At 43.2% G+C, this 25,501-nt stretch overlaps 2 protein-coding genes across 4 annotated transcripts in view; one reads left to right on the forward strand and one right to left on the reverse strand.

The window, feature by feature from the left end:
* Window positions 1–5,797: 5,797 nt before the first annotated feature.
* On the reverse strand, window positions 5,798–16,563 carry dync2i2 (dynein 2 intermediate chain 2). Of its 2 annotated transcripts, none has more exons than XM_061673705.1 (9): window positions 16,411–16,563; window positions 14,142–14,402; window positions 13,952–14,061; window positions 13,654–13,811; window positions 13,474–13,583; window positions 11,522–11,689; window positions 8,890–9,005; window positions 8,650–8,807; window positions 5,798–6,642 (listed from the first exon to the last, which is right to left on the reverse strand). In XM_061673705.1, exons 1-9 carry the CDS (start codon window positions 16,543–16,545, stop codon window positions 6,404–6,406), a joined length of 1,455 nt encoding a protein of 484 aa, XP_061529689.1. In that variant the 5' UTR covers window positions 16,546–16,563; the 3' UTR covers window positions 5,798–6,403. The 2 variants fall into 2 exon arrangements, with proteins under 2 accessions (XP_061529689.1, XP_061529688.1); XM_061673704.1 differs by having other exon boundaries at window positions 8,890–9,122.
* Window positions 16,564–18,151: 1,588 nt separating this feature from the next.
* The window catches only part of cep76 (centrosomal protein 76), a 28,100-nt gene continuing 20,750 nt past the window's right edge, over window positions 18,152–25,501 (forward strand). Inside the window, exons 1-5 of one of the 2 annotated variants that reach the window (XM_061673708.1) lie at window positions 18,152–18,351; window positions 19,088–19,243; window positions 19,371–19,455; window positions 19,545–19,769; window positions 19,886–20,071. In XM_061673708.1, the coding sequence (XP_061529692.1) occupies window positions 18,289–18,351; window positions 19,088–19,243; window positions 19,371–19,455; window positions 19,545–19,769; window positions 19,886–20,071 (715 nt within the window). In that variant the 5' untranslated portion in view covers window positions 18,152–18,288. Of the gene's footprint in view, window positions 18,352–18,373; window positions 18,543–19,087; window positions 19,244–19,370; window positions 19,456–19,544; window positions 19,770–19,885; window positions 20,072–25,501 lie in introns of those variants that run through there. The other variant, XM_061673709.1, reaches the window with a different exon arrangement.

The raw sequence follows: 25,501 nt of genomic DNA on the forward strand, positions 1-25,501 counted from the left end.
ATTAAGTCATTCCAGAGCAATCTCTTTTCTCTCAGTGATGACACGAGTGCCAGCAAAGTGTGCCTTCTTTCCATCTTGCCTTGCAGCTTCAATTACAGGGTCATAGCTTATTTCTTGTTGCTTTGTCATCGGAAGTCAAATCTTCGGCGAACCTCTCTTGTAGATCTGTTTGTAAAGCGAAGAATAGTCATCCTGGGCCTCTTTGAAGCCTCTTGGTATGTTCCAAGGCGGTGGACTATATCAATATCATTAGTAATTTTTTTGTGTGACAGGTAGGTACCATAGCGCAGCAGAGCTTGACAACCTTGGATTTAATATCTTCTAAATTTCCTTCAGGGACAACATTGCTCGTAGACGGTAAAAAAAAAAACTGCAAGGGACATGTCTCTCATGTCCCCCCCAATAAATGGCGCATATGGTGTGAATACAATTGGAAATAAAATGGAGACCTTTACTTAATGATCTGGAATAGTTGACAGCTTGACGTACTTTAGCTAGGTTAAGTTAGGCAAGATAGCAGTTAGCATGGTGAGAGTCAGCTGCCATTCCGTTAATCAAAGAATCGTACGTTTCATATAATAACAAGGCAGCAATCCACCAATATCCAACGCAAGATATATACATTTTAAAAATCTAACTTTGTTACAGGTTAGGAAAAGAGAAAAAAGAAGTCGCGGCCCGGGTATAATCTGCCGGCCGTACAAACTTTTGCCCGGTTCTTTTATTCTGGTCGAGGTAATACTTCAATGAGTAGGCCAGATGAAAAGTTTAACAATTTATTCGAAAATATAAAGTCAAACAATAAGGCTGGAAAAGGTTCAGCGCTGGGCTCTCCCCCACTTGGTTCAGAACAACGCCCATGGAGAAGAGCCCCGTCCAAGCTTCAGCCTGCTTGTTTTACGGCCAAAACTGCTTCCCGTCACGACGTCATGCAGTCTCGGACCAATCCTATTTTCGCCTCAGTGTTTGAGGTCTGTTCGGAAATTCAGTCCGACGCGCCCAGAGACCGCGGCACCCGGAGACAGAGCGTGCTCCACTTTCTATCTTTACTAATGAACATGTTGGCTATTGCTAGGGATATGTCAGTCCATCCGCCATATTGAATGTGTCAGTTTTACTTAATGCAGCCCTATGGGGGGCACAGGCCACTGCAAACTGTAGGCTGGTCCCAAGCCCGGATAAATGCAGAGGATTGCGTCAGGAAGGGCATCCGGCTTAAAACTTTGCCAAACAAATATGAGCGTTCATCCAAATAATTCCATACCGAATTGGCCGTGGCCCGGGTTAACAACGTCCGCCACCTGCACCGTAAACCAACCGGGCGGCGGAGGAGATTCAGCTACTGTGGGTCGAAGATGAATGAGAGGTGAAAACCGGGTTCTTTGGCAGAAAGAAAAGAGGAAAGCACAGAGCCAAGAATTGAATGTGGGGACTTTGAATGTTGGGACTATGGCAGGAAAAGCTCGGGAGTTAGTTGGCATGATGATTAGGAGAAAGGTTGATATACTGTGTGTCCAGGAGACCAGGCGGAAAGGCTAGATGTTTAGGGGCAGGGTTCAAATTATTTTACTATGGTGTAGATGCTAAAAGAAATGGAGTAGTGGTGATTTTAAAGAAGAGTTAGCAAAGCGTGTCAGATTGAGTGATGAGGCTGAAACTGGAAATTGAGGGTGTTATGTGTAATGTGATTAGTGGCTATGCCGCACAGGTAGGATGTGACCAAGAGGTGAAAGAGAAATTCTGGAAGGAGCTAGACGAAGTAGTTCTGAGCATCCCAGACAGAGAGAGAGTCGTGATTGGTGCAGATTGTAATGGACGTGTTGGTGAAGGAAACGGGGGTGATGAAGAAGTGATGGGTAAATTCGGCGTCCAGATAAGGAACCTCGAGCGACAGATGGTGGTAGACTTTGCAAAAAGGATGGACATGGCTTTGGTGAACACTTTCTTCCAGAAGAGGCAGCAACATAGGGTGACCGGTAGAAGCACGCAGGTGGATTACATCTTGTGCAGACAATGTAATCTGAAGTTTACTGATTGTAAGGTAATGGTAGGGGAGAGTGTGGCTGGACAGCATAGGATGGTGGTGTGTAAGATGACTGGTGGTGGGGAGGAAGATTGAGAAGACAAAAGCAGAGCAGCGAACCATGTGGTGGAAGCTGAGAAAGGAAGAGTGTTGTGTGGCTTTTCGGGAAGAGGTGAGACAGGCTCTTGGTCGACAGGAGGAGCTTCCAGAAGACTGGACTACTACAGCCAAGGTGATCAGATAAAGAGGCAGGAGAGGGCTTGGTGTATCTTCTGGCAGGAAAATGGAGACGGAGACTTGGTGGTGGAACCTCAAAGTACAGGAAATCATACAAGGAAAGAGGTTAGCTAAGAAGAAGTGGGAGACTGAGCAGAATGAGGAGAGGAGAAAAGGAATACATGTAGATGCGACGTAGGGCCAAGGTCGAGGTGGCAAAGACTATACAAGAGGCATATGATCGCATGTATGCCAGGTTGGAAAAAAGAAGGAAAAAAAGATCTATACAGGTTGGCCAGACATAGGGATAGAGATGGGAAGGATATGCAGCAGATTAAGGTGATTACGGATAGAGATGGAAATGTGTTGATTGGTGCCAGCAGTGTGCTGCATAGATGGAAAGAATACTTTGAGGAGTTGATGAATGAGGAATATCAGAGAGAAAGAAGAGTAGAAGAACCAAGTGTAGTGGACCAGGAAGTAGCAATGATTAGTCAGGGGGAAGTTAGAAAGGCACTAAAGAGGATGAAAAATGGAAAGGTAGTTGTCCCTGATGACATTACTGTGGAAGTATGGGAGCATCGAGGAGAGGTGAATGTGGAGTTTTTGACCAGCTTGTTCAACAGAATTCTAGCGGGTGAGAAGATGCCTGAGGATAGAGGATGGAGGAAAAGTGTGCTGGTGCCCATTTTTAAGAACAGATGTGCAGAGCTGTGGGAACTATGGAGGAATAAAGTTGATGAGGCACACAATGAACTTATGGGAAAGAGTAGTGGAGGCTAGACTCAGGACAGAAGTGAGTATTTGCGAGCAACAGTATGGTTTCATGCCTAGAAAGAGTACCACAGATGCATTATTTACCTTGAGGGTGTTGATGGAGAAGTACAGAGAAGGTCAGAAAGAGCTACATTGTGTCTTTGTAGATCTAGAGAAAGCCTATGAGAGAGTACCCAGAGAGGAACTGTGGTACTCAATGTGGACGTCTGGAGTGGCAGAAGTATGTTAGAATTGTACAGGACATGTATGAGGGCAGCAGAACAATGGTGAGGTGTGCTGTAGGTGTGACAGAGGAGTTTAAGGTGGAGGTGGGACTCTGTCAGGGATCAGCCCTAAGCCCTTTCCTATTTGCAGTGGTTATGGATAGGTTGACAGATGAGGCTAGACTGGAGTCCCGTGGACCATGATGTTCGCAAATGACATTGTGATCTGCAGTGATAGCAGGGAGCAGGTGGAGGAACAGTTAGAAAGGTGGAGGCATGTACTGAAAAGGAGAGGAATGAAGATTAGCCGAAGTAAGAGAATATATGTGCATGAATGGGAGGGGTGGAGGGGGAAGAGTGAGGCTACAGGGAGAAGAGATAGAGACGGTGGAGGACTTTAAGTACTTGGCGTCAACAGTGGTAAGAATGTGAAGAAGCAAATCCAAGCAGGTTGGAACGGGTGGAGGAAGGTCTCAGGTGTGTTATGTGACAGAAGAGTCTCTGCTAGGATGAAGGTCATAGTTTATAAAACAGTGGTGAGGCCAGCCATGATGTACGGATTAGAGACAGTGGCACTGAAGAGACCACAGGAAGCAGAGCTGGAGGTGGCGGAAATGAAGATGTTGAGGTTCGTTCTCGGAATGACCAGGTTGGATAGGATTAGAAATGAGCTCATCGGAGGGACAGCCAAGGTTAGATATTTTGGAGGCAAAGTTAGAGAGAGCAGACTTCGATGGTTTGGACACATCCAAAGGAGAGAGAGTGAGTATATTGGTAGAAGGGTGATGAGGATGGAGCTGCCAGGCAAGAGAGCTCGAAGAAGACCAACGATAAGGTTGATAGATATAGAGAGGAAAGACATGAGGGCAGTTGGTGTTAGAGGAGGATGCAGGAGAGAGGCTCACATGGAAAAGGATGACACGTTGCGGCGAACCCTAACGGGACAAGCTGAAAGGAAAAGAAGAATGTGTCAGTTTTACTTGTATTTAGTGGCACACATACGCTAACAACGCTCGGAGTTACCGAAGGTTCCGGGGTGCGCGCCCGGAGTGAACTTCCCAACGCACCCTATGTTGATATGTTGTGCGTTTGTTGTGTCCGTGCAACTAAGTGTAATGCAATTATATAATCATAAGGATATCTGGGTGTGTATCTGAAATGGGATGTATTAAACAAATGTATACAGTGTTGTGTAAGCATGCAGACAGTGATTTCTCTCAACTTAATAGTTGGCATGGTAGATGAGTGATAAGCATAGCCACCTCACAGTTCAGAGGTCGTGGCTTTCAATCCAGGCTCGGGCCTTCCTGTGTGGAGTTTCCATGTTCTCCCAGTACTTGCATGAGTTTTTCTCCGGGTACTAAAAATGCAAATAGATGAATTGAAATCTTCTAAATGTCCTTTATATACAGTATTTAATATTAATTTAGTATTCATTTTCTAACATTGTTCAGTGTTGAACCTCAACAAAGTGTGGAGAACAAACAGAGATGTATGGTCTGGGTGTCCGGCCTGAGAAAGATCAGCCCTGCCTGATTCGTGAAAGCCACATTCTCCATCTTTTCCTTGACAAATGTTCAGTCTTGTCACCCTGATGCCAAATTGGTGCCGGTTAACGCTGAAATGACTTTATCCCTACCACCTGTATTGTTGCACCCAAACACCGCACAGTAATGTCACAATCTTTTTAAGTTGGGTCTCAATTCTTTCTATTCAAACGCTCAATAAGTACCGGAAGAAAAAAACAATGCGTCGACCTCCAGCATGGGAGCCGTGTCCGCTGGGCCGCTACGTCACGGGAAATCTGTACAGCATGCATGAATGAGCTCGTGGATTGACGTTGAACCTGACATGCATCAATGCAAAACGTAATCTTTCGACAGTTTTAACTTAATGGATCAATGTGCTCTTACAGATGGACAGCAGTAGTGTAAAAAAGTGTTTTTAGGCTATATAGCTTACACGCAACTAATAGGAAAATAAAAAAAAAAATCTCCTAAAACTCTAATAGGAAAAAAAAAACAAAACGAAAATCAATTCACAAATTAGGAGCACTTTCAATGATAGACATGAAGGCAATATTTGCAATGGTACTACCACTGATGAAACTACAAACATCCAGCGCTATACAGGTACATTTCCTAAAACCTGCAAGGAATGTGACATCAGAATTTATTGGTTTTTCCTGTTCAATCATAGCAACTCCCTGATTCGAACAAGCCTCGCAAACAATATAAAGAGGACAAAAATAAAATATTAATCATACTGCATACAAACTAGTGTCATCATTTGTCCATCCATCCATTTTCTGTAACCACTTTTCCTCACTGAGTGGGAACTGAACCCATATTGCTGGCACCAGTTAGTTGAATGAACCACTACGCAATCAGTGATCTATCATCACGTTTATGGTCAAAATTAAGTGAATTACAATTTGTTGTAATTTTATCCTGTACAATAAAGTACTGTATATTTACTTTTAAATTTAACATTATATAGACTGATAATCTTACTGACTTGATGTGTTAACTCTTTAAATGTTTTTTTTTTTTTTTAATTTAATCAAATCCTACTGCTGTAACTCCCGTAGTGTTGTTTTTTTTTTTTTTTTAACTTATCTGTCTCAGTTTAGACTCAGACTGATTTATATTATACGCAATATGAAATGAGAGGGAAGTATGTGGAGCCAGTGCGGCACAGGTTGCAGCCCAAAAAATGGACAGTGATTAGTGCAAGTACTATGATAGTATCAAAACGTTGTATACAAACAGAAAAAAACAAATATTGAAGATAATGTGAGTGAAGTCTCTCTCGCTCTTTTTAAAAAAATTTTTTTGCCAGAGCACAGCCCATATTTTGCTGCAGTTTTTGCACATATTCACTCAAAACCACTGACAATTTTCATCAGACTGTGATGACCAATCTTACACTGGAAATGCATGAACAGGAACAACAATGGCATCACTATTACGTCTTCAATGAGAGAAAAGGAGCTCAGTTTGGTCCGAGGTGAGATGACCGAGTATAGAATAGTCTGTGTTCATGTAAAACACCTTCTGAGCCGTATTTGGCCCACTCGCTTTTGACTTGCCTTGTGAAACTCCAAACCCACAAGACACATGGCTGCAACTGAAACCGGCACTCCTAATAGTCCATTGCAGCAGTCTCCATCCATCCCATCGTGTCATTCTGCTACTTGATTGGCTATCTGCTCCAGGAGATGGCCTTCTGTGGGGATCTGCTCTGTCAAATCAGTGCTGAGCTTCCAAACACCAACTGTCCCGTCTGTTTTACCCACTGCAAGGAGGCCAGTGTTTTGACAGTTGAAGGCCAAACAGGTTGCAGCGTGGCCAACGCCTCCCGGGTCAATTGTGGCTGCTGGTCTCAGGGACCTGCGACTCAGATCGAATATTTGCACCTCACCTGGTGGAAAGAAGAGTGCTCAACATAAACGAATACATCTTTTGCAAAGCAAGCTTTTCATCCATTTCTCAGCGAACACATTACAGAAAGTTGCCGATGATTAGATTTTAAGTCCAATAGATTTGTACTTAATCTTTTGGAAATGTTTGTTTCCACACATTTATTGTTAGATTTTTGATTTTAATCATCATATATGTGCAATAAATTTCAATTGAATCATTAGTTAAGTCAAAATCATTTTCTTATATTCAAGCACAATGCTAATGTTCAAACTGGGTATGAATATTACAGTGCCTTCCAAACATGAAATACTTAACATGCTAACACTTGGGCCTGCTACACAGTATTTTCATATTGGTGATACTTGGAAAAGCCAAGTATTTTTTTATATTATACTTGGTGTAGAGGTTTGAGAACCTTTGCTTTGTATAAATACATTAAATTTCTTCGGAACACAATTGAGGTTCGCGTGTTGGTGTGAGGCTGCGTGGTGGACGACTAGTTAGCATAGCTGCCTCACAGTTCTGAGGACCCGGATTCAAATCCGGCCTTGCCTGTGTGCAGTTTGCATGATCTCCCCGTGCCTGCGTGGGTTTTCTCAGCTTTGTCCAACTTCCAGAAAACATGGATGGTAAGTTAATTGAAGGCTCTAAATTGTCCGTATGCATGAATCTACAGTAAGTGCGAATAGTTGTTTGTTTATATGTGCCCTGTGATAGGCTGGCAACCAGTTCAAGGTGTACACCGCCTCTCGCCCAAAGTCAGCTGACGTAGGCGCCAGCACACCCGCGATCCTAGTGAGGATAAGCGGTACGGAGAGTGGATGGATGTTGGTGTGACCCTTCACAACTGGAAAATTAATTGCCCACCCCTGGCCTAGTGGGTTTACATACTTTTCCACCCTGCACTATTGATAACTAGATTGATACTGAAATATTGATACCTCTGATACCTGATCTTTATGGTCAAGAATTGAACCCTCAATCAAAATATCAATACTTTTGCTCCTGCAGCCTTTCAAGGTAGTGTAGCTCATTATACAGTGGAAAGTAGCGATGGACCGAAATTTCAGTCGCCCAACCTCGATGCTTTCCACTGTTCGGCTACTTAAGGGAAATGCTCGTTGCGTATTAGACGCCGCCCCAGCTACCTATGAGCTACAGCTAACGTGAGCAAAAACAATGCCGAGGCGAACGTTCGCTTCGCGTCCGTTGTCAACGCGGCATGAGTCACGAATCGTCACCTCAATGGCAGCGAATAACCTACAGTATACTTCTGACAAGTATCATTATCAAATAAGAGGAGAAAAGGAGAAAGATGATGACGCAATGCTAATTACTAAACTATCGCAACATTACGTCGCAAAACACCAATATTAAGTGACTGGGTGATACAGTACATTTGTCACACAGGTCGGGTTGGAACCGCGTTATTGCGGAGCGTAAACAGCTTTGAGGGGAAAAATAGCAGGCAAATTAATAAGTGTCTCGACGCTACACAGCCACACAGTCACCAGTACCGGAAATGAATTTGTGTGCCACCGCTAGTCTGCTACATCGCTTGAGAAAATGGGCCTATAAGGTTAAAAGCACATTAATATAACAAATATTTATAAAGTAAAATAACCTGTATTAGTCCCACAATTGGGGGAATTTCCATTGTTTCAGCAGTAACAGCGGATACAAATACAAAAATTGCATGAAAAAGACATTTGGCTGCAACTGCAACCAAGGTTGATGCAATACATACATTAAAATAAAGAGTGAAGCCATAGTTTACTAACAATTACAATTAGAGTAATGATTACGTTGTGCAGAATTATGTTTATCCTAAAACATAATGTACTGTGGTAATGTTCTTGACAATTTAAAATATGGTATAGATTATATTTAAGATGTTTGAGGTGGATGGGACTTATAGAATGTCATTGCATGTTTTCGTTCTCCCGAATGCTACCGTCAAACAATTTTTCCTGACTGAGTGAGATTTCCTCCACTTTGACACTACCTTGTTCCGTGGCTGCGGCAAAAAGCAGCGGCCTGGTCGGAGACCACTGCACCTTAAAAACATAAGTGTCTGACACTCGAAGTGAGCGCAGTGGGTTGGTCTGCAGCAGGGAATGAAGGTGAGCCAGGCCATCAGTTCCCGCACTCAAAAACAGGTTCCTAAAGAAAACACGTCAGTCGCTTATGAGTCACCAGTTATATTTAGACTGATTTACTCACTGCGAAGGCCTTAAATCTGTACCTGTGAAAAGGTGAGCAGTGTATGGAGTGGACGGGGCCGCTGCCAGGCCTAAAGGAGAAGACGGCCGGGGCTCTCAGTGGCACACTGTGATATTCCGATGAGACTGCGGCTGGTGTCTGTGAGGAGAGGGAACACCTAAGCAGAAGGCCACCCTCGGAGCCTACTAAGAATGTGTCTGGGTCCCATGGAGACAGATCCAAGGAGGTGACACCCACAGTGCTGGTGCCTTGGCCCTAAAAACAAAATATAACAAAGCAACCACTATATCTGTTTATTTAACTGAGCATTAAAATCAACTCTAATTGACCAATTAAAAGACAAAAAAAAAAAAAAGATAAAATGATGTCAGTATGTCATCCTATCAGGATGTGAACATGGTTGTTGCAGAAAGTTTGCTTCATGAGCATACTTTGCTCATGTTTCACCCCATTCATCTTACTATTATTTCATATGTTTACAATTCAAGGTATCTTCATTATCCCCTAGGGGCCACTTTATTTTATTTGTATTCTGTACCTCCAAAAAGACTCAGGACTTCAAGTTATATTTTTCGACATTCGGTGAAGTGTTTTTATATTGTTCTACATGTATTTTTATTTGCTTAGTAAGTATACACGCCCAACGATAGCTGGGATAGGCTTCAGCATGCCCGCGACCCGAGTGAGAATAAGCGAAACAGAAAATTGATGGATGGATGGATAGTAATTATGCTTATATCATGTTGGGGTTAATGTATTAATTATTGACTGAGGAGTATTGTTTACACAAGGTGCTAGTAAAATGTTGAACTACTCTCTAGCTTCTTCAGTTTTCAGTATGGATGCTTTAAAACTGGTTATTTTAAAAACAATAAAAAACACTGTGATAATAAGATGGGGTGATATGAAAAAAATGAATCATGATTTTTTTTTTTTTTTTTTTTTTTTGCCAGCTCGCCCAGCACCTACAACCAAACAATTTAATCAGGTTTGACAGTACAAGCGCCAACGATTCAGATAAACTCATAATACAACAATCAGCACAGCAGTTTTACTAAGCAAAACCAAACGCCGAAGAAACAAATGAAATCGACAGCCTGATGATTCAACCTCTAAGCTGCTTGAAAGTCCTCTGAAGCTGTTCATTTATGAAAAGTTAAACAGAAGCACACGTGCCAGGGAGAATGATCCCACGGAGGCTGTAATGCAGCGGCACGAGGACTGTGTCAGGAAAACGGAGGCCAGACTTTATGGATGTTAAATAAAACCTTTTTTTTTTTTTCTTCTTCCTGTTGTTTTATGGTGCTGTGAATTCTCTCAGTTTGCATCCAACATAATACCGTATTATAGAAATATGTGTAAAACTAGGGCTGCACACATATACACTCATTGCGCGTGCCATTATCGTGACGCTGATATTTTTTTCGATATGTTGCGCAACCCTATGTAAAATGATTTCATATTTTATTTTACACACATATTGCACGTGCCATTATCGTGACGCTGATATTTTATTCGCTATATTGCGCAACCCTATGTCAAAATGGTTTCATATTTTATTTTCATATATTAGCCATTAACATTTTGACTTCTCTTAGGACAGAGTGAGAGAGAGAGAGAGTGGTTCACATATTAGTATTCAAAATATTCACAAAACTCAATTTTGATTCATCTTTTATGTTGTGTAGTGTATAAAAATAATAAGTCCGAAGTAAATTTTTGATCCACACAAGAGGAGGCTGGTCTATTCCAGAAACAAAAGTATAAAAAAACAAAAAGTAAAAGTATACTATATATACTATATATATACTATATACTAAAAGTATAAAAACAAAAGTATACTATTAATGCGTATGTAGAGGTGCTGCTGTATCAAAATGAGTTGTCTTCCTCCAAATTAGGGTTGAGTTAACTTATGAGCTAATGATCTACTAAAGACACTCCAAACATCTATTTCTGGTCTCCGTACTTTTGTCCATACATTCATTCATACAACAAAATGTTGCCTGTTTATGTGATGTGGGAGGAAACCGGAGTGCCCTGAGAAAAAAATAAGTGTGAATAACTCTATGACTCCCGGGCGGCCATTGACTTCGAAAGGCTTTCTGCCAACCGTGGTGTGACGACACGGCAAACGCTCCCATATCGCTACATACATTATTATTTTGATATCAAAAGCTATTCCTAAATGTTTCGTTTTAAACGGTTCATGAAATAAACCCAATTAGTTGTTAAGGACATCACGGGGGGAAAAATTACGTATTGCACGCGTCATATTTTGTTGGTTTAAAATAAAATTGAAAGAAACCAACATTTTCTCTGGTTTCCGGGAGAAACGAACAAATGAAATAAAACCTACCTATATTCTACTGCTGATGACTAAAGAAAAGGGTAGAAACAAAACTTGTTGCTGGTGAAAGAAGGAAGTCTATTCTTTCATTTGGTAGATTCAGTGTGTGTGTATATATATATATATATATATATTATATACCGTCGTAGCAATACAACAATAGGGGTACAGGATCCAAAATGTCAGTGCTGGTAGATGAACAAGAACACAAAGCTCCACTTCTGTCATTTCACAGACAAAGAAGATTTGCACAACATGGAGGTAAAACAATACATTCCAAAGTATTCCTGTGTCCGAGCCTTACCTTGAAGCTGGTCCTGCTCGAAAGAACCTGCTGTTGCACGAGTGCAAAGGCTGCTTTCAGGACAAGTTTTCCTTGCTCCGAGCTCACTGTCCACAGCAGAATCCTTCCTCCCGAGCATGCACTTAGAACACCAAAGTCTCCTTTATTCTGCAGGGCCACCCAAGTAACCTACAGTATGTAGACATGACAAGACACAAACATACAGCTACGTTTTATCATCCTCCTATCCAGCAGTAATATTCACAAGCAAAAAATAGAGCTGCTTTTTGCAGGTCCAGACTGACTCTCAAATCTTTCTTATGAGTTCTCCTTTACCACCACAATGGAGTCAACTGGGATACATTTGAGCTCACCCCCAATCCTAATGAGGACAAGAGCTTTGCAAAAAAGGATTGCTTTCCAATCATGAAAACAAAACAAAAATCATAGAAAAATAATGGCATTACCATCATGTACAATGTGATTGAAGTATGGAGTCGAAAATTATGCAGCAAAAAATAAATAAATCTTACAAAGTTTATTTTATGTATATTTTACAGGAGAGCCCCACTAGTCTTACTGTTTTTGTATATTCAGCAGCAGAGTCACAAAGGACAATTGTTCTGTACGCAGTGCTGTAGATAGACGGGTCTTTTACACCCACTTTAACGAAAGCTAATCGTTAGTTAGTCAGCCAATCGGCGCGAAATAAAGAAACAAACTCACTCTCATGAACCCCAAACTAATACATTCAATCTCACTTCGCAACAGAGCTAGTTTCAACCATGTACAATGGATACAGTGCCGCGAAAGAGTATTGGGCCCCTTCTCAAATTCTTACATTTTTGCATAATTTCCCCACATGTAAATAGACAAATATAACCCAAGCAAACTTAAAATGCTGTTTTTAAATGGTCATTTCATTAAGAAAGAAAAAAAAAAAATGTACCTGGCCCTGTGTGAAAAAGTATTCCCCCCACCCCCCCTTATTAAATCATAAATTAATTGTGGCTGATTACAACTTTTGGTTAATTTTCACTGATCAAACCCAAACCTGCTTAACTCCAGACGTATTCAATCAAGAAATTACTTAAAGGTCAGAGGACAAAGATGTTATGGGGTCAGTGAAAGTAAAATTGATATTTGCATTTATAATGTAGGCGGCACGGTGGACAACTGGTTAGAGCATCTGCCTCACAGTTCTGAGGACCGGGGTTCAATCCCCAGCCCCGCCTGTGTGGAGTTTGCATGTTCTCCCCGTGCCTGCGTGGGTTTTCTCCAGGCACTCCGGTTTCCTCAAACATCCCAAAAACATGCATGGTAGGTTAATTGACAACTCTAAATTGCCCGTAGGTGTGGATGTGAGTGTGAATGGTTGTTTGCTTGTATGTGCCCTGCGATTGGCTGGCAACCAGTTGAGGGTGTACCCCGCCTCCTGCCCGATGACAGCTGGGATAGGCTCCAGCACGCCTGCGACCGAAATGAGGATAAGCGGTACAGAAAATGGATGGATATTATTCAAAAGTAACAGTATTCTTACTTGAGTACAATATTAGGCTACTCTACCCACCTCTGGTTACCATTAACCTAGTGGACTTTCGTTAGACAAAATAACATGGTTTGGATGAACACTAGTGTTTAAATACAGAACTTTTAAGCGTGAGAGGGAGCACAGGTGCAAGGGAATACTTTAAAAAGTGTGCCTTAATAACTTTAGCGTAAGAGAGGGTTAAGACTATTAAAAACAGTTTTTATACAATCTTTCTATATCGGGGCTTGATGGGTCTGGAACCGATCCGTTGGGGCTTCACTGTAGCATATAGTGTATATGAAGAAACTTGTATATATGGAAATCTCCAGAAATTATTGGAAGGTTTCTTACAATTCTTGGTAGCTTTCTCTCGCTACAAAAGGGAAAAAAGGGAAAGATTATTGGTAAATTCTTCAATGCCATCTCCTGTGGACTCACTCACCTGACAAACAGGCTCTCTGTGGCTGTCTGCAGACATGCCAGTTTGTGCCAGTACTGGATCTGTAGACTGACTGGTGTCCCAGATCACCACTTCCCCACTGTGCAGACCACCTGCAGGCACAGCAGCACAGACGCACCTTGTTCACACGTGTCACTCACCCAAGGATAATGAGTTCCATACCTGCCATGAGAGCGGGGTGCTTGGGGTGACAACACAGAGATGTCACTGCAGTAGGAACATCAATGACCAGATCAGCTTGTTTGGTGTTCAGACCTCCATGGTCTAGGTTCCATGTGCAAACATACGACTCGTCATTACTCCAATCACCTTCTGCCATCCTTCCAATCACACAGACATATTGCCTTCCTCACCAAATGAATTACACATGCTTGAGAGAGGCTCGCTGCAGGAAAGCTTTTCAACCAGGTTTGTGTTTTCAGAAAGGTAGGAGAAGTCAAGCTTTTGAATGATTTCATACCTGCCATAAGCACAGGCTATTACTGCACCAGTACAACTCCAAGAGACGCTTGTTACATGAAGATCTCGCTCGAGTGCCCTAGGATGTTGAAGTTGGTGAAGGCACAAAACCTATAAAAATGGCAGAACTGGCAATAAACAGAGAATAATCTTGTGTCTAATATTTCATGATAAATCAATTTACTGCTTACCATCTTATTGTGTTCTTCCCAGTTCACCTGAAAGCCATCAAAAGCATGACTCTTGGAATTTCTGACCAGCTCTCGGATGACTGGGACTTCAACCTGATGTAGGAAGTCCTTCAAGCCGGACAAATGCAACACATTTTGGGGGTCCTGGAGAAATTGGGTCGTTACATGATCCTGGAGCTCTGTCTGTGTACTGCTGATGACACTGGAACGAGTCTGTACTCCTGCTTCAGCACTGTGAATGGCTCTGGTTTGACAACCTCTCTGAGACATGTACAAATATACACACATCCAAACAAGGACAGAATGGAGGAAATGCTTTTTCAAAGACATTCAAGTAATTTCCTTTTGTTTTTGCTTTATTGGTTGCTCATAAGTGTTTGGCTGCTGTGACATCTGATGACTCTGTCGGTACCCAATTTGAATAAAAAACTAACAAACAAACACACAAAAAGAGAGAGCATTCTGATCTGATAATTGTACAACTGGTTGGACACAAAGGAAGGCGAAAATAGTTGTACAGATTGGCGAGGCAGAGGGCTCATGCAAGGAAGGATTTGCAGCAGGTTAGGGTGATTAAAGACAGATGGAATTTTATCCCAGTTTTTGTTGCGACTCGGCCACTGTTCATCCAACGCATTACGAAGGTTTTTATGCTTCATTATTGGGTGCAACTGTTCAACGAGCCACCATGGGGCCAAAGGAAGTTGCATGTGTTAAAGTAGACAAGAAACACCATAGAATTAAAGAAAGAAGGCAAAGGAAAGCACGACAACGTCCGATTTCTTTTCCTCTTCCCTATACCCTCTTTGCCAGCTTTTATAGACCATCAAGAATCTTCAATGTGATGTTTCATGCATCCGAGGACAGGAATTACTGGACAGACAACGACAGTAGTAAACAGCGGCTTGAGTGAAGATTCTGCAGGGCATACGGCCAATCGCTTACTGAATGAACTACATAAGTCCCTGCTTGGCTGCAATATAAACTTTTTACCAATAGAGGGTAGTAAGAGACTATAACATGGTCATACAACCGTAAAAGCATGACTTGCCTTGCCTTGTCTTAAATTTCAATATTACGTTCAATAAAGGTAAAATGATGTTCATTGTTTATGTATTTCATTAGTCATTTGTATTTATCACAGTTTTCTGCATGTTAAAGAACGGCTGCTCTCTATAAAATGTATTTTTTTTCTTTTCTGTTTCTGTTTTCTTTACTGTCATTCAATAAACACACCGCCAGTGCACATCCATCCATTTTCTACATCGCTTATCCTCACTAGGGTCGCGGGTATGCTGGAGCCTATCCCAGTTAACTGCGGGCAGGAGGCGTGGTACACCCTGAACTGGTTGCCAGTCAAACGCAGGGCAGACATAATCAAACAACCATTCACGCACACATCCATACCTACGGACAATTTTAAAGGGTTTGCTTTTCAATTAACCGACCGTGCCTGTTTTTGTGACGTGGGAGGAAACCGGAGCACCCGGAAAAAAACCAACGCAGGCACGGGGTGAACATGCAAACTCCACACAGGCGGGGCCGGATTTGAACCCGGGTCCTCAGAACTGTGAAGGGGATGTGCTCACCATTCGCATGACTAGGTGCAAAAATGTTTTAAAGAAATAGAAGAATAAGGTAACCTAGTGAATGTGCTCTATTGTACTGTCAACATAGCAGCATTATTTCATAATAGATGAAACTATAGTCCAGTGGGGATCTCGTTGGAGAGTGGGTAGTGGCGGTTGTGGGGCTGTTACACTCCATAGACTTAGTTGTTGTATATGGGTGTTCAACAGTCTTATTGGCCAGGAGGAAGAATCTGTCTCCGAATCTAAAATCATCTGTGACAGAAGAAAGCCAGCTAAAGTGAAAAAAAAAAAAAGAAAGGTTTGTAGGACTAGTGAGACCAGCCATGTTGTATGGTTTGGAGACAGATGCAATGAGCAGAAGACAGGAGCACGGAGATGGACGTGGTGGAGCTAAAGATGCTGAGATTCTCTTTGGAAGTGACGACAAAGGACATCGTCAGGAATGATCAATAAATGGTTTAGGGACAAACCCAGAGAGGACAGATTGAGATGGTGTGAACGTGCACAGAAGGGAATTGATGTACTGATGAAGAATGCTGGAAATGGAGCTGCCAGGTAAAAGGCAGAGAGGAAGACCAAAGAGATGATTTATGAATGTGATGAGCAAAGACTTCAATTCGAGCAGAAGATGCAGAGGACATTCTATATTCAAATCCAACGTCGTCGCTCAAACGTACCGACTCCTGCGCCGTCTGCTGAGATTTTCTCCAGGAAGACTGGATACTCACTGGCACTTGGGCTTCGTCCGTAAACATATCAATAAATCTGATTATGAACCGCTCGAGTTCACTATTAAACAGAGCACGCAACATCCGTCAACAAAAGCCAATTTCTTCTTCGTCTCTTGTGACTGCTTCTTCTAATCATATTAGCGCTCGGTAAGCGTACGTTGGGCGTGTTAACGCCACCTTCCGGTACATTGCGATATTACAAAGGACCTCACACGGTCCTTGGCCGGCCAAGACCTGGGCTTTTCCATCCACATTCCCAAAACATCCTTGTTAGGTCCTTTGAAGAATCGAAATTGCATATAGCAGGCGTGAATGTGAAATGCGGCTCTAGTTCAGTCTCCTATGAGGGAGAACAAGAACACACTCGGGAAGTCACGGGGGTTATAGTACCGGGCTTAAACCGAGATATCAGAATCAGAATCATCTTTATTTTGCCAAGTATTTCCAAAAAAAACACACAAGGAATTTGTCTCCGGTCGTTGGAGCCGCTCTAGTACAACAACAGACAGTCAATTGACAGAGAACACTTTGGAGACATAAAGACATTGACAAAAACAGTCACTGACCAATAAAGGGTTGCTAGTTATATGCTAATGCCGGTACAATTATTATTATTTTGTTTTTTTTTTGGGACAATTGTGCAAAAAGATGCATAGTCCTCTAGCACTTAGAGCAGTTCGAATGACCAATATTGCAATAGTCCGGTGCAATGACCATTGTGCAAAGGGCGCCGAGACTTCAAGGAGTGTATGCGGTTTAAAGTGACGAGTAGTGCGATCATCTGGGGCAATGTTGATTGTGCAAATGTTGCAGATACTCCTCAGTCAGTGCGCAAGTGGTGCAGATGCTACTCTGGCATGAGTGGCCAGTATTGGTCAACAACAGATATGCAAATAGTGCAGCGTGGCGAGACTACTACAGTGAGTGCACGAGTTTGACAGCCGGGTGTGTTGAGGTGCAGTCGTTCGTGTAGAGAGAGAAGAGCAGAGGGGAGAGGACACAACCTTGGGGTGCCCCAGTGCTGATGCTGCGTGTGGATGAGGTGGCCTCCCCCAGCCTCACCTCCTGTGTCCTGCCCGTCAGAAAGCTGTAAATCCACTGGCAGATGGCAGGCGAGACGCTTAGTTGGAGAAGCTTGGAGGAAAGGAGTTCAGGGATTATGGTGTTGAATGCTGAGCTGAAGTCCGCGAACAGGATGCTCGCGTAGGTCCCCGCACTGTCGAGGTGTTCTAGGATAAAGTGCAGTCCCATGTTGACAGCATGATCCGCAGACCTGTTCGCTCGGTAGGCAAACTGCAGGGGGTCCAGCAGGGGACCTGTGACGCTCTTGAGGAGCTGGACCACCTCAACTAAGAGCGTCTTCAACTGATCGCTCCGCTCTGCCACATACAAAATGGCGTCTACGTCGACGTACAATTCCGTGCACAAGAGGACATTTATCGATAGGTCTTTGACTGACGCCTGAAGGGTCTTTTTTAAACTCACGTCGCAGAGCATGACGTACACGATCCCCGAATAACTAACTCTTTACAATAAATTTATAGAAAATATATTTTTAACCAGAAGTGTATTAACATTTTTATATTGTTTACTTTCATGTTCACACTTAATCTATGTATTATTAAAATTCCAATAGTATATTCTGGTTTTGTCAGGCATCTGCAAAGACACATTCCCGCTCGCTTACCGCTGCAGGCAGAGCATTTTGTTGTGAGTGTTGTTTACGTCGATTCCGATTGAAGGTGAAAATATAGTTAAATATAAATTTACCCAAAAGTGGACTCCCGTTAACGTATTTAAAGCTGCCCGAGAGAAGTTGCTGTAATGGCTCTTCGTCCAGAGAAAGCCTCCGAGCTGAAACAAATCATTCACAGCCATCTGATCAAGGTGAAGAAGATCCTGTAACTTAATCGGTTATGGACGTTTGGAATGAAAAGTGATGTGCTTCTGTCCTCTTGTCACATGCATAATTGATCTTTAACACGGACGCAAACTGTGTAGCACTTTTATAACCGCTTCTTCAAGAGCAATAGTTCATGTATTGCTGTAAGTGCAATATATTGTAATACCTCAGCCAGGTGAGAAACTATTTGCAGTGATTGTGGAACATGTGTTCCATACACTATTTCAAATCAAAGAGTCCAATGATTGGCTAACACCTTTGTTGCGACGAGTCGCTCACACGAAAAGTAAATAAAATACAGCAATTCTTTATTATAATTGCATCCTGTACTGTACGTTGTTGCTCAAATGACTGAAGGATCAAAAGTATCAATATTTTGATTTGAGAATTGATTTAAAAGCATGAAAACCCCTAAAATGACGTCAAATCAATGTATATGTGAAACGAGTCAACTATTTTGTCATGCTTATTTTGTGAAAAAGTCATTTAAATATCATTTCCACCCGGCGATTGGCAGGCTTTTTTTTTGTTGTGGTTTGTTTCTGATGGCCAAATTTGTCTGGTTTGTGAAATTAAGAGGACTGTCCAAAGCAAGTGGATGTTTGTTTATAGAAGTCCATATTTGATTGGTGACAGTAGATTATCTTTTTTGTTGTTGACATAAATTAAAAACGACTAGGCGATGCGACCTTTTTCCCTTTTCCATTGTCTCCGCATTAGATGGATATTCATGGGAAGATCCGAGAGGTGCTGTCTGAGACTTTGAGGAATGATCAAGGTACTGCACATCAAGTGTTATCTGAGGCAGACTTCCTCCATGCACTGCAGCGCAGGGGCATCATAGATGACGTGATGAAGGACCTACACTTTTCTCAGGTTGCTCCACTTTCCTACTGTGATATTTTCTTGCAACGAAGCAAGTCTTTTTATTCTGTTAATCTAATGTATATGGATCAATTTGTTAGAATAAAATTCCCCTTCCCCCCACACTTTGCTTTGCTAGGTAGCACCTAGCCATATGGAAACACGATCTCCTCCCAAATCCACCCCTCAGTTGATTGACGAAGAAAACATTCGGCTGACAAAAAGTACTAAATATTACTAGAAAATAAGTCAAAATCAGCTTAATAGCTGAGAACTTGTTATTAAATACTATAGCTGTTTTTTGATGTTGCAGCCAATATTGACCCATCCAGGCGTTACCTGTATTTGCAAGTACTTGGTGGTAAGGCCTTCTTGGAACACCTTCAGGAGCCTGAGCCTTTACCTGGTCAGGTGTGCCCAACATTCAAGTTATTCCTGCACTTCCGAAATCAGAGGTTTCACTCCAAGCCAGTGCCCTGTGCCTGTGACCCTGACTTGCAGGAGGGCTTCCTGTTCCAGATCCACATAGATGGCACAGGTACATGGAAATGACAACTGTTATTGTGGCATTGTTACATGTTGCAGTCTGCTGTGTTCTAAATATGACCTACAATGAATGCTGTAAATGTGGCAATATTTCTTTTGATTCCGCAGGAGAGGGAAGTAAGATGGCAGATGCAACTACTATGCTGTCCATTTACGATCCAGTTCACTTGGTGCTGATCAAGACTGACACCTCCAGTGAGACGACGTTGGTCTCATCCTACTTCCTGGACTGGAGGACAGTCCTTAGTTCACCTAGTGGGAAGACATGCTTGGCTGTGGAACTGATGGGAGTGGGTAAGAGAAAAATTCTTCAGGTTTTTTTTTTCTTTTATAAGTGTTTTAAAGCGTAAAGCCAACAGTTATTGTACAATGGCTATAAAACATCTACACGCCTCTGTTCAAGTGGCAGGGTTTTGTGATATAGAAAAATGACATCAAGATGAATAGTTATAAAGCTTTTTCCACTATTGAAGGGATGTGTGAACTGTACAAATCAATAGAAAAAACATATTTTTGAGAGGGGAAGTAAAAATACACAACTGAGATGTGTTTAAATAGTGTGCAACATCCTCTTATACCTGGAGATGATGCTGTCGTCAGAATTGCTGTCATCACATTTGAACTCATCTTAAATGGGAGTCAGACACAGCTGCCACCATTTAAAGTGCGTCTGATTAACTCCAAATAGTATAGCTGTTCTCGTAGGCTGTTTTGGACACGTTTCTAGCAGAAGCCTGAGGGCTTTGTGCAAACTGACTGGTGGAAAACGTTTTGAAATAATTTGTCTTGGACTCATTTTTTATCAGAAAAAATGGCATTTGAGCAGGGGTGTGTAGACTTATTTATATCCACTCACACCCCAAAAAAATCAGTCTCGCAGTTGCAACTTCCCACAGCCCCTTTTAAGTTTTAAACCTTTGAAACTGATCTTTAATTCTAGTGGTATACAGTACATTTGAAGATCCTGTTTCTAGCAGCAGACTAATTAAATTACACTGTCCGTGGCAATAAAGTGTAGCGTATATTGGTTTGGATAAAAACCTAATTAATTTAGGAGAAACGAATAAGCCGCAAGCGACGCCTGCGTGACTTCGGATTTAGCGGGATTTCAAGTTTAAGCGTTGAAATCAAATTTGATCTCGAAAAGGGGCACCACGTCTCTTTTTAGATGTGTAAAACTTCGGGACAAAGTGACGAAAAACCTCTGTCTCGTAATCTGAAGGTTGCTACAGGAATTAGATAGGACCTCCTCCACTGTCCATATGGGGTCAGGTTCGGGTTCAGCCGTTCTTTTCCTACGGAAGACCTTTGGCAAGCTGTTCTAAGCAGTTCTGCGGCTTCTGGGTAATTTGGTAGGGCAGGTAGGCTACGCTGAGAATCCTGCAGTGACCGAAGACGGTTAGGGCCACTAAATTAGGGTATGTAGCAGAGCAGGAATGTACAAACAGGGGTTATGGCGTCTTAGCGCGGTTGATGTCAATTGCCTGAGTTCCTTCAAATTTAGTTTGTTCATGAATTTCAGGGTCAAATTTGCATTCGTGTTGTTTGAACAATTTAGAAATAACAATTTGGCGGTCATAACTGCCAGGCGGCAGGTGGTGCCGGGTGACATCCTCAATGTGCAAAGTGGCATCTTTGAGGGCGTCGCTGATTGAGCGAGCTACAAGAAAGGCTTTTCCTCTGAACTCAGGATTAATATGCAGAGCTGTGGCGTTTGTAAGGGAAAACCCCGAGATGGGCCAGATTAGTGGGGCCTGTCAGGGCCGTAGACCGAATCATTTTAATTAAGCCGAGGGGTCCCAAATGTGGGAGAAATCTATCCATTGCTAAATTGTCTTTGGAGGGAGCAATTTCACGTAGCCTGTCGTTCATGAACCTGTTAGCAATCTGTGTGTTAGCATAAACCGTTAGGAGCAGTGACAACACAGTGGTTATGAACTGCCTATTTCGGTTAAGGGTTGCACTGCAAGCGTCGAGAACTGAAATGGCTATTCTTGGCGTGTTGCTTAGCGACCAGGAATTGGTTACTTTGTTAGCCATGCATTGTCGTGTGGTGGGCATTTCTGACTGGAATTCCAGGGGTTGCGTCTCGATGGTACAAAGGCTACAAGCATCACTGGTGGGGGCGCTGTAGATACATTCATACAGTCATTTCGGTCGTTATGTTTTTGGTTTGCGGCAGAGCAGCGCGTTCGGTTTCACCGGTTTCTCAGTCGGACATCTGCGTTGGCGGACTTGGTGTAGTCCTTGGGGTAGCAAGGATGCTGTCACGGATGTTGGACCTGCCTGACTGGTCCCAGACGCGCTTTCAGCTGTAGTTGAACTTGTACTGAGTGTATGGGTCACCAGGTTTTGGTCTGCAGCCAGGTCCACTCTGATGATGTCATCACACTCAGTCGTTCCCATTTGAATGATAGTAAAGTGTCGCGAAGGAGCAGTGAGTTGTACTCCACCGGAGCTAGGCAATGGGAAGAGGTCTCGTGGGTAGAGTAGCCAAATATTGTATAGTAGTCAAGTAAGAGTACTGTTTCTTTAGAATAATATGACTCAAGTAAAAGTAAAAAGTAGTCATCCAAATATTTACTTGAGCAAGAGTAAGCAAGTACTCAATGAAAAAAATACTCAAGTAAAGAGTAATTTGTGAGTAACGTCTGATTTTATTTTGATTTTATTCATAGGGATAGTGCTAAAGTTGCCATGTCCACTGCCAAAACAACAATAGAAACATCTGCAATTTACCACAAGGTGTTTTCTCAAGTTAGAAGTGGGCTGAAAAATCTCAGTTTGGGCAGTCACAATTGAAGAGCTGGATGACACAGCTGTAGTGTTTTGGCCTGTAAACATACTCGCGCGGCTGTATTTTCCCCACAAAAGTAAAAATAAAAAGTACAGTGCATTTAAAGCACTCTGACAAGTACAGTTTATCGAAAATGATACTTGAGTAAACAGAGTAAATGTAGCGCGTAACTACTCTGGAGGTGACCAATCACGGGGACTTCGCGATTGAAGTCATGGGAGTCGGAGCAGATCAAGAGGCCAAGATTAGGAGATCTGGGAATGTGGCTGTTGTTTCGTGTGAGGTTGTGTATTAGCAGCACGGTGGTCTGAGAAGTGTCTAGGAGGGGTGTGGCATGCATCGACACGCCCAGGTCGTAAAACTCCGGCGACCAAACGTGCGACCAGTCAAATAGGGAAGTTAACAGTCGACGCTTTTACCATAGATTCGTCGTCGCTCAAAACATCCTAACCGTCGGGGATGGTTTGTCCCGACTTAAGGTTCAATGGTTGAAAAGCACGGTTCGCGGAATCGGTATTAGCGCGCGACCACAAAACATTGTTAATGGTGTCAACTTGAATGGCCAGTTGGGCTAGTACATCCGCACCTATGTAAGTTTTATGTGGCAAATTGGGGACAACTAGGAACCAGTTAGTTAATGAGTGATGGTTCCATTGCAGGTTCAGGGTGCACACACCCACTGCAGTGACGGCAGATGGCGGCACGGTATTAACAGGAAAGCAAAAAGTTTTCAGCGTTAATTTAAGGTCAGCGTTCTTAAGTCGTGAGTCTCCAAAAAGTGCCTGAGAAATTACTGATTTGTCCGCCCACAAGGCAAGGATGACGTCATGCAAATTAATCCCAACAGCAACATTGGGGCAGCAGCGCTCTTCGTGCGGTGGTTGGACAAGGTGGCAGAGAAACGAGTTCTCTAAGTTGATTCAGCGGTGGTGAGGTGGCTACAGGGGACTCGGTGGTGTCGTCAATGGGAGTGTCCTCACTTGAAGGAGTGCGGCTTGACAGGTCGGCGTCCTCCGAGTGGTGCAACACCAGGCACCGGTCTGAGGACAGTTCCCGAGCTGGTGGTGGTAACGCCTGTTCCACTTGCGCCCATACCTGAAGATTTTTGTAATCAATTAGTGGCTCGAAGCGGCATAGCAGGTCTTGGCCGATGAGCACGGGGACGGATTCAATTGGAGACACGTAGACTGGATGGACTAACTTCATGGGGCCAATTGTCCAGTGGAGCATAGCTAAGGTCTTCAGCTCGGTGTTAGTCGCTGAAAATGCACGGATAGTTAGTGCGCAGCGTTGCAGTTGAAGGTCACAGCCACTGGCTTGCAGCAAAGTCAGAAGATGATTGAACACAGCATGGGACATAACAGTGATGTCTGCCGCGGGGTCAATCAGAGCTTCGCGGACAAGTTCATCCTCGAGTGTAACGGTTAAATACAACTTCCGAGAAGTACCTTTAGCGGTTAGTTCTCCCAAAAGCTGTCGGAATGGCAGAATGTTATTCAGTAGCGTAATGTCAACCGAGTCAGGGGCCTCGTCTGGGTCTAGTTGGACGATTAGGACGGCACGAGAGGGGTCGAGGGATTGGTCGTCACAAAGTGGTTCGTGAAGGTTATGGTGAGGTGAGGTCGTTGTGGAGTCGATTGGGGTCACAGAGGCACTTGGCAGGTCATTAGGGGAACAACGGAAGTTACCTGGTTGACCTATCGTGTCCTCTGTGGCCCTGTTCGACTCAGTCAGGCCTAGCCATAATGATGTGTCCCATTTTTTGTCTTTGAACAGGCTGCGAAGCACCTCAAGTAATTCTTCTGCCACGGCACTAAATTCCCTTTTGGAGCTGTTAGTTCGGGAGCCCTTTTCCCGGTTGTCACTAGTCGTTTTAGGATCTCGGTTAGACGAGCCAGATTTAGGCTGGTCGTTGCGTGTACCCTGTTTCGACATGTAAGTTTGGCGCGAATTGGAGTTACGGTCATTCCATGATTTTGGTTTATCATTGGATTGGTGTTACGAGGACCATTGTTGTACGCGGGCCAACATTGGTTATTTGGATTGAACGACTTCTTTACGTTGTCGGGTTTAACATCGCTAGAACGTTGTGTGTCAGTCGCACGTGTGTTGCATGTATCTCCCTCTAATTCCATCTGCGGTGGTTCGTTTGTGAAGAAGACAACCGAGTCTTGTGCTTTAGAGGGAGGGTGTTTTTGTTTAGCGAAACCTTTGGCGGCCAGTTCAAGCAGTTGGGCACTGGACAGTGTGCACGGGCACGCTGCCACGCCCATCTGGTGTTTGGATGTAGGTTTTCGACAAACAGTGTTTTGAAATTTTTGTCCTCTTCCATATTCGGTTAATTTAAATTTCTGAAGTACGCTTTACACAACCAGCAATAATAAGCTTGTGGTGTCTCAAGTCTCCCCTGTTTAACTGTGAGGGCTGCAGATAAGTCGGTTGCGGCCTTAGGATCTACCGAGCCGGGTAATCGGCCAGTACGTGAACTGGTTGTCGTTCAATTAAGCTACTTACTTCTCGTCTAGACCTAACTTGAATAAGGTACAATCTGTCATCAGTAGTAGTGGAAGGGAATCGTTTAAGGTGAAATTTGAGGTCTCTAAGATACGCTGTGTCGTGTGATCCGTTCGGTTTAGGTTCGAACCTGTTGCGTGCAACTTTATCTAAGTCTTTTAGAGTCCTACCTGGAACGGCGCTGGGTTGAGGGAGAGTTCGGGGTGAGTCGAAAAGGTAAGCTGCGACTGGTGGGGCCGCCACCCGTGAAAAGGTCGCACGGCACCCCCTGAAGGTGGGTTCCGGCCCAAAGGTTGGAGATGTTTTGTAGGGCTCTGTGGCACTTCTGGACCCCGGGTGTCTGTAACAGGGGCAGGAGTGATGGGATGAGTCAGTGAGTTGTCGGACAGCTGTCAAGCTAATTGCCTCTTGTA

The sequence above is a fragment of the Phycodurus eques genome, chromosome 4 (genome assembly GCF_024500275.1).
Source record: "Phycodurus eques isolate BA_2022a chromosome 4, UOR_Pequ_1.1, whole genome shotgun sequence".
Classification (NCBI taxonomy): Eukaryota; Metazoa; Chordata; class Actinopteri; order Syngnathiformes; family Syngnathidae; genus Phycodurus; species Phycodurus eques.

Bases quoted from the DNA above. Each gene is read 5' to 3' on its own strand.
- dync2i2 (XM_061673704.1), bottom strand. From the start codon at position 16,545: ATGTTGCGTGCTCTGTTTAATAGTGAACTCGAGCGGTTCATAATCAGA. The intron at 14,062-14,141 runs GTAAGCAGTAAA...CCATTTTTATAG, and splicing joins GGGAAGAACACAATAAGATG to GTTTTGTGCCTTCACCAACT. The intron at 13,584-13,653 runs GTATGGAACTCA...CTGTGCCTGCAG, and splicing joins GCACCCCGCTCTCATGGCAG to GTGGTCTGCACAGTGGGGAA.